Source organism: Aphelocoma coerulescens, chromosome 2 (genome assembly GCF_041296385.1).
Source record: "Aphelocoma coerulescens isolate FSJ_1873_10779 chromosome 2, UR_Acoe_1.0, whole genome shotgun sequence".
NCBI lineage: Eukaryota > Metazoa > Chordata > Aves > Passeriformes > Corvidae > Aphelocoma > Aphelocoma coerulescens.
Genome location: NC_091015.1, coordinates 73,900,574 through 73,909,861, shown reverse-complemented (window position 1 = coordinate 73,909,861; position 9,288 = coordinate 73,900,574). Strand labels below are relative to the sequence as shown.

Here is a 9,288-nt window from a genome sequence, read left to right as displayed (position 1 = left end):
GTTAATGCAAATGTGTAAGTGGATTTGCTAAAAGGTTTATAAAAATATTAAAATTAAAGTGACATCTAAACTTAACTTCAAGACAGTGGGGTGTTTGGTGTTGGTATCTGGCAGAGTTCTACAATCATCTGTGCCCGATAAAATAATTCTGTATAATTTTTTTTCTGTCACAGTAGTTTCCTCCAGCAGCAGTGTCATTAATGCAGTAAGAGCAACTCTAGGTGGACACCAGAAGCATGAACTGTTCTGTAAAGATATGCATTTCACCAAAATCAATTTGCACATAAGAATCCCGTCTTAGAAGAGACAAAAGCCATGGCAAGGGCAAGTGCACTGCACTTCACAGCCCCTCCTTTCATTGCCTCCCCCCAGCACATTGCCCTCCCAGCTGCCAACCGTGCTGCAGGCAGCTGAGGCCTTTACATATTTAGCAGTGATCCTCTCTTGTCTGTCTTCCAGGAACTTGTCCCATCTCCCCTTGACCCACATGACGCTGTTCTCTGGCAGGCGTTCCCCGGCTCCGCTCCCCCTCCTGGGAGGGACGGGGAAAGCAGAAGGTGAGGAACGTGCATCCACAGCGGGGGGCTGCTATTCTCCTCTGAGGCTCAGTGGTAAGATGGGTTAATACCATCCGGTGTTCCACTCCAGCCACACTGTCCTTCAGCATTTTCACCAAGTCCTTTGCATCTGAGCAGCACCAGCTAGAAACAGCTCTCTCTTTGAGCGTGAAGCCTAATTGTACCAAACACAAGCAAAACATTTTTTTCTTAAATCCCAAGTAAACAGTCTGTATTCTAACACACAATAGGTCTGCACCAATTAAATACAGTATGGCAGTATATAAATTACAGTTCTTTACAGTAAATAGTAAAATACGAGAGTCCGCTTACTGTACACAACAATCAAAGAAAGAACAGCAGCTTTTCAGTAAGGTCCCAGGTATCTCAATCATTCACTTGCTAAGGAACAAAGAAAGGATACAGCAGGCCATTCACTTCACTCATTTTTTACCATGTTGCTTTACAAATATCCAGAACGCTTGTACAGGCATCTACAGTATCTACATGTGGAACAACCTTCTTAGGAATTCATGAGCACCAGACATAAATCCCTCCATCATTCCCATTATTAAAATAAACTTTACAGATTAAAATTACTTTAGCAGATTCTATTTCATCTTGATAATAACCAACAAGTAACAAGTGCAAAGTTTGCAGTCATGATCCATTTACTGCTTCTTTATTTCCCATTTCTCCCCCCACCCCCACACCCAAAAAACCCTCTAAAAAACCCAAAATGTTGTCCTCTCACACCCTTGCAGTAATACTGTTTCTGCAGTCAAACTGCCCGGCTGGCTTATGCTAACATGTGAAATGCCAGACTCATAGCTTCAGGCATCGTCAGTCATTCCAATGCCAAGTCAGCACAGTGGCAGGCCTCTAGGAAGACAAAACATACGAAGCAGTTGGATATTTCAGTGTGCTTAAACATGGAACATAAGGCTGCACGGTGCCCAGTGACTGAAAGAAACATGGCACCAAGTTACCAGTTAAAACATTTACAATAGAAAGATATAAACAGCAAATATGTCAGTCTAAAACAAGTTCTTTGGTAATTAAGAACAGCAAACCGTAGCGGTTGGGGTTTTTTTTCCAAATATGGATTTACATCCTGGTTTTTCCTCAATAAAATATCTTTTGTTGTTTAAAATATATCTCCCAAGTTGTTGTGTAACAAATAGTCCAGTACCTCAGTTATCTACAGATCAGCTTTAACTGTGTTTTAGTGTGCAGCCGTATCTGCCCACTGGCAGACAAACTATAGGTACACATTCATATATATATAATATATATATTATTTATAAAAAATTAGAGAATTAAGTCAAGGACTCTAGAGAATACACATTCCGTATGGACAGGTTAAAATGTACAATAGCTTCAAAAATCCGTAAAGTTTTCTACACAGTGATGCGTGTAGTAAGTGCAAAAATACTGCAGTTTAGTTAATCCAAGATTTCCTGTTTTCCTGTTTCCTAGAAAAAGCAGAAGCCGCTGCATCTCCTGAATGGCAGAGGACGTCTCCTCCTGTCTTGGGAGTGACTGATGAGCTTTGAAGCACAGAACTCTTCCGTTTCTCTGAAGTGGAAGATGCCTGAGACCGGGAAGTGCTACTTGATTTCCTTGCGGGAGCTGGTGCTTTGCTGAGGCGCCCTGGACGAACGAAAACACCGTGTCGAGGTTTGCAGTGGAAGTACTCTCTGCCTTTCACAATTCCATCGTGCTTCCCTTCAAGGGAAAGAAATGCACAGGATTAAATGCTGGTACTGCCATTAGCACAATTGAGGCCCTGAAGTGTGAATAGCTTTGATTATCTGTCAAATAGTCAAGGTTGTTCCTGCTGAGTGAGGAGCCAGATGCTCACCATACACTACGGAGAACAAAACCTGGAAAGAAGGGCTTGAAATGAGACCAAAAAGATTATTTTCTAAAATATTGCTTTGTTAACTAACAGTTTAAAAAGTCAAGCACGTGTTCATTTTGCAAAATAAACTGTCCTCAAAACAAATTGCTTGCAAAGCTTAAAATTTAGCTGGGACAAACTTCTGGCATAAGTGATATATCTATTAAACTACCCAAAAAAATCTTAGAAACAGCATTTCTATAGAAGTCTCTTAACGCTTGCAGAGCACTGACTTTTTCTGACCCCTCCAAAGTGAAGAAAAGAAAACCTGTGCTCTGGAATTCATCTTTCCCCAGTGGAAAACAACAATAAATCTCTAAAAGCCACTGACAGCAAACCTATCTGACAAGTGACGCACATTGTTAGCACTGTTCATGAATGTGTGCACACTGATTTTAAAAAAATCTGCCAAATTTAGGCTTTGCTTGTTTCTCTGATCTGTAAAAACAGATGGGTACCAATGGGGAACTACCACAACATGCAAAAGCAGGGCTTTCAGACAGTTAAAAAGGGATCAGAGCATCCCTATAACCAAGAAGATGAGAACTGGGGGTACCAGATACCAAGGTTCATGAAACTGGAGGTACTTCCCAGGACTGAATGGGAAGGAATGATTGTACTAAGACTTTAAAAATTGGTCACACTAGCTGCATAGATAACCCAGAACACATTTAGTCTTACCCAGCTGAACACTGAGTTCAACTCCAACCCAGATTCCAGCTGAAAAATCCACTGTTCCAACGTATCTCACTGTGCCCATCTTATTACTTCCAACACAGACTTGCTCACCCACGGCCACCCAGCTCGGCAAGACATGGCCTTGATCTGCAGGAGCACCTTCTTCACAATCAGAACCATCCAAGTGGTCCTTCGTAATATAATCCTCCACGGAAGCATCGGGGTAAGTCTCAGGGTCTGAAGTCTCTTTCACCAGTCCAGAACCAAAAGGGCTTTCCACAGCATCCGCAAGCCGGTCACCTGCTGCTGCTGCAGAGCTCTGCTGGCCTGTGCACGTGCTCTGCCCCTTGCCAGGGCCTCGGGGTGACTCCGAGGCGCTCACTCCATTAGAGGACAGAAGGGAACACGACTGTGGAGCTGCTGAATGGTCAAAGTCCTTCCCATCTTCAACGCCCATGAACTCAGTAAAGGAGTGATCTTCCAGAACATCCGTCGTGTGCTCAACTGTCACTGCTGAAAATTCAATGGTGTTTTTGCCATCCAAGGAACTTAGAGCTGAGAGGGATCCAGCTCTGGGTAACTGCTGAGAGTCTCTGTCAGTGGCACTGAATGACAGTGGTACTTGCTCCGTTAAGGCACTGTTTTCTTTCAGTGGTAACACAGGTAACTTCTCTCTCGCTAACTCCTTCTCTGACTCTCGACATTCCTTGTTCGAAGAAGATCTTAAATCATGTGCGAGGGATGATCCTGAGGGATCACTAGAGTCCAGCTCCTTGGTGTGACTGGCTAGCTGGTCTGTGCTATCACTACAGGGAACAAGCATGTCAGACAGGGTGGCGTTAGAGGCACTGTGGGAAAAGTAGCCACTAGTGATGCTGCTAGTGGTGGGGCTGCGGGATACCTCTTTCTCAAGAACACGTGAGCTCATGAAGTCTGATTTAGAGGAAAACCACTCCCTGTTCTCCAGGCTAGCATTGTAAATACTGAAGTCAGCAAACTCCTCCGGTACATAAGGCCGGAAATTTTGAAAACTTTGTGGACTTATCAGTTTCTTATTAATGGCCTCCAACTCACTGTCTTCCTCCTCAGAGTCCTGCAAATGAAGAGAGGAATTAGGATTAGGAACCTGTGACAGCAAGGTTTTCAAAATAAACTAACCATCCTTGATTTTCTTCCTTTCTGAGCATGGAGAAATATATACCTTTAATATTCTTTAACTGGAATGGAAGACACCATGGAAAAGAGTTGCTGGGAACATATCCTATCGACACTGAGCTATTCAATTTTGAGAAAATAAATTCTAAACAGTTCAGAAAATATAAAGCAATAAAAGGAAAGTTATATGTTTCCATCCACAAACTTTTTTTCTGCCATGATTTAGACTAATTAAACCTACTGAAGGTACTGTATAGAGCTAATTCACCAGCTAACAAGATAAACATAAATTTGAATGGAAAAAGGCCTTACAGAGTCCCTGCTACAATATAGATTATTAAAAAACTTTGGGATTGTTAAAAACTTTGCACAATGGGATTTTCTGTTAACCTGGTATCAATGAGGCTAAATAATTTTGCTTACCCCTGGCTATCCCACCTGAACATGTTCAGGATGTTTGAATATACAAGCAAAAAGATCAAGTATTACAGTGAACCTTCAAGGAAGCATTTGTACCCATACATGTACACGTTTGGAGGGAAATAAGTGATACTGATCAACCTGGCAGAATTTGGAGGTGCCTCCCTGAATTTCCTCTGGGTGATGAGTGGAGATGCACCATGACCAGACCACAGATGTGGCTTTCACAGAGTCCATCTGAAGCTGAGGACTTCAGTCTGTAAAGGTGCATCTGAGAAAGAATCCAGCAACATGGTAGGGCTGCTCCCCCAAGATAAAATACAGTAGGCAGGACTCCATATGGATGCTTTTTTAAGTACTTCCTTTTTTATATACATATATGTCTTCATTTATACATATATATGTGGGTATAAACATATGTATATGCAGACATATATATTAAGAATGGTTAGTTTACAGCAAATTTCTACTAGAAATAATTGTATTTTAGGAAAAATGAAAACTGCTGAAGTACTTTAAAGAAACTTAAGCACCTATTATTTCTCAGTTCCTTTATCTGCATCACAAATTTCAAATACTAATCAAGGCAGATCTGTATGATATCTGAAGTAGCTGTATGCTTTCAGACACCTCAATTCACCAATGTCAAAGGAAAAGCAGAACAGTTAACCAGATGACCATGGAGTGCCAACACATCAGGATAAGCATCCTCTTGAAAGTGTTTGCTATACTTCATAATGGCCAAGACTGCTCAAATAAATGTGTAACAAAACTTCAAAAGCCCAGACAGGAAACAGATTTGCTCAGATTGCCCATGTCAGAATAACCACAGAATTGTTTGGATTGGAAGGCACTCCTTGAGATCAGTTAGCCCAATCGCCCTCTGCTCAAGCCAGGTCAGCCAGAGCAGGCTGTCCAAGACAGAGTCCAGTTGGGTGGGTTTTGAGATCTCTGTAACCTTCCTGCACAACTCATTCCAGTGTTTGACTCCCCTCACAGTAGACAAAGTGTTTTCTTGTTCCATCTTGTGATCAGATGGAATAATCTCATGTGTTTTGATTTGCTTCATGTTCTGTCACTGGGCACTGCTGAAAAGAGTCTGCCTTGGCCCATCAGGTGTTTTTATACATTGGTAAGATGCCCCTGTGACTGGTCTCCTTAAAACCAAACAGCTCCAGATATTCCAGCCTCTCCCCATAGGTCAGACGGCCCTTATCTGTCACAAGGTCTCATTTCTGTTCCTACCATGTTCAAACTCATGAATAAAAATAGAATTCAGTATCACCCATGCAGAGTTGCCTCTTAAGATGACTCAAGATTTTCAATAATATTAATTTTTTGTTGGCACAGCTATCAGTATCTGAACAGGATGTCTCTACTTGTCTAAGTATATCTAACAAATCCAACCACATTTCAGATTATTAATACTTGCTCAAGTTAAGGCTTGGCATCCTTTGCTGACTAATTTTTACAGCATGGTTTCAGAGTTATCTCTCATACAGAATTTGGATGAAGGCTTTAGTCTGCAATTCTTTATTTCTCTGAAGAGGAGCAATAGTGTTAGAAATGTCATTATTGAGTATTATTTATACTACTGAAAATCTTGCTACTTACATCTGAAATCCACAATTCCTTTAGAAGTAAAGGAAAAAATTAATACCTGCTTTCCTGAGATTAAGAATACCCTTCCAAGCACTAAAGCCTTATGCAAAGCATCTTTTTTGCATATTGCAGGATACCAGTTGCTCATCTCTGAGGGATGTTTTCTTAATCATTCTGCATATTTCTTTCCTTTTGCCCTTTTCACTTTTGCAAAACAAAGTTTTGTTCTATGCAGAGCCCGATAGTTTGGTTTTTTTTTTTTTTAAAAACTAAGATTTTATCAAATATACTTTTTCAAGTTGAAGATTATATATGAACTCCAAACTAATAAACATTTAATGAAGGAAGTATTTCTAGTCGATACTAGCTAAATGTCCCCTTGAGACCAAAAGGTATTTTTATAACAGAGTTTTTTGTGTCTCCTTTGAAACTTGCAGGATTCCTCATTTGACTGAAAAAAACCCACATCGGTGGTGTCCCTGTTCAGAATCAGACTGGTTAAGAGGCTGTAACTGAGAAACGGCTGTGCAGACACACAGACACTGGTGACTTGATTAGGAAAGGTCAAACAAGTAACCACAGTGTTGGTCATGTGCCATTTCAGGGTTATCTGTCATCACAAGTACAAAAGCTAAGGTACAGAGAACCAATCTCCTTACTAGGACATGGGCTATGAAGAATGCTGCGAATAGGTTCTGAGACACCACCTTGTGACAGACAAAAGACGCCCCTGGTGGGGACAAGACATACTTCCTTTCAGAGCTCCTCTTAAGTTTCCTGATTGGGCAATTCCAGAAACAAAGCAATATCAGAGTTCTTCAAATTTCTGTGGATGTGAGATGTTGGGGAAAAAAAGAAAGAAGGTGCCTTTGTACAGCTCAGGCTATTGGTATAAATAAAGATAAAACCTTTGCAAAACTGGTCAAGAAACTTCAGCAACTTCCCTGGGATGTAACAGAATGACTATAATGAAAAGCAGATTTAAGAACTGGTAACAGAAAGGCCATGACAGCAAGAACTAAGGAAACAAGACTATACATCAAGTTCTAGCAGTAAAGAAGCAAAATAAGCAAGAGCACAGAGCAGCTTCCCTACACCTGCTTTGTAACAAAGATACTGTGTCATTAAGGGTTAAAGCATCCGAGCTTTCAAATCCCTAAATTACACCTCTCAAGTAACCTCAACAACTTAGTTCCCATTTTACTAATTTAAAAATCAGTAATACTTACCTAGTGGTTGTATCACTGGTGCATCCCTCAATTTTTATTGCATGCTAGGAGGCTTTCCTCTTAGCCAACCCCACCTTGGACATGTTAATTACTGGCAGTATTTAAATACACTTAATATGAAAACATACAATCTGACCTTAACATAAGCCACTGCACTCCTGTATTATATAGAACAGGCCCCTATATCATGCTGTTTTGATATAGCTGCATTATCAAGCACGTGTAAGTACTCTCTGAAATTTCAGGTTGAATGCTCTATTTCAGGCCAACTGAATAAAAATATTTTTTGTTAACTGCTTTCTTCCCCCCCCCCTTCCTTTGACAGATGTGTTTTGAATATTGGAATACTCCAGCCTAGTTAAAACATAAGACTCACTGCAGCTCTGAAAAATGGGGTAGTCTGGGAAGCCTACATCCTACAAAGGCTTCTTTCCTAAAGTGATAAAACGCTTCAGAAGCACCATTTGCTAAACACAACACCACAGGCTGGCAGGACTCCACAAAGTAGGCATGTCAACCTCCTCCCCACTAGCGGCTGCTACTTCTTGCCTGTCTCCCCAGGACCCACTCAAGGGTCTAAAAGGTCATCAGAGAGAGGAGTAGATCCAAATGAACTATAACTCCAAGGCAGTCAAGCCATTAACTGGGTGGATCAGTTCCCTTGATCTCACTTCCTATGCAACCAAACAAAAAGTTGTGTTGATACAAGGGAGAAGCCAGCAGGAGCAAGCTGCTGAGAACTGAAAGAAGTGCTCTTTCCATGGTTGGCTACAGCAGGTTTACAGTGTTCAGTGAATTAGCTCCCTTCTAGTAGGAAAAGCCTGGTGGCAGGATATTGCTCTTTTCTAGCTCTGAAAGCTTCTGCATATCTGTGGAAAGCAGCACAGGCAAGTGCCTGGGTTAATTCAGGGCATGCATGGGGTGGGACTTTGTTTTCACTCAAGGGATTAAAACTGCCCTCAAGTTGCTATGGAAAGTTTTGTAACAATTTACTTTCCAAGGGATGTTTTTTCAACCCACTAGATTTTTTTCTTCCAAATACCTTCATGCTATTTGTATCAGTGACTCAGTGTGAGTCAGCACGTCAGCTACCTTACGGAAAATTAACACAATCAAGAGTAAAACAGCTGCCACCCAAACGCAGCAGCCAAGCTTCAAATATACACAACACTCGGGATACTTTGGTCTAACAACCTACAAAATAGCATTAGAAATCCAGAACAGTTTTTTAATGGCTTGGCTATATGGTAGGAATGAAAATAACTTTTGAATAGGAAGAATCCATCACTGGCATTTTGTGGAAAGGTGGCCTATAACACTTAGAGGAAATAATTTGAAGGTTCTGAATTTTAAATCTATAGCTCTGATTAAAGCAAGTATTTGCAGCCATGTTCCACAGCCCCAAAACCAAAACCATCATACAGCAGAAACGATGATACACCTTTTGTTGAAGCAGCAGTGAGAAAAGGATTTAGCAGATGAAGATTAAAACAAAATCCCTCCACCTCAATTTCCACCTTAATTATGATGAAGACAGGCTGCACGTTAATTAAGAGCGGCAGTCTTATTTTAGTCATATTACTTCCACGCCAGGCAATTATAAGCTTTTTAAAGTGTACCCACACCTAAATGCACAGTTACTTACACCAACTGGGATCATTCCATTTACTCTGGGGTATAGTCACAAAATCTAGGTAACATACAAGGTATATTAGAGTGACAACAGCATGGCTCACTAACCAAT

The 9,288-nt window shown here is 41.0% G+C and overlaps 1 protein-coding gene across 5 annotated transcripts in view; it reads right to left on the bottom strand.

Annotated features, from left to right (window-relative positions):
* Nucleotides 1–824: 824 nt before the first annotated feature.
* Nucleotides 825–9,288, bottom strand: part of KIF13A (kinesin family member 13A) — a 104,654-nt gene continuing 96,190 nt past the window's right edge. For all 5 annotated transcript variants that reach the window (XM_069008025.1, XM_069008020.1, XM_069008022.1 and 2 more), the window contains 2 exons: nt 3,142–4,231; nt 825–2,285 (listed from right to left, as the gene is read on the bottom strand). In XM_069008025.1, the coding sequence (XP_068864126.1) occupies nt 1,999–2,285; nt 3,142–4,231 (1,377 nt within the window). In that variant the 3' untranslated portion in view covers nt 825–1,998. The remainder of the gene's footprint in view (nt 2,286–3,141; nt 4,232–9,288) is intronic.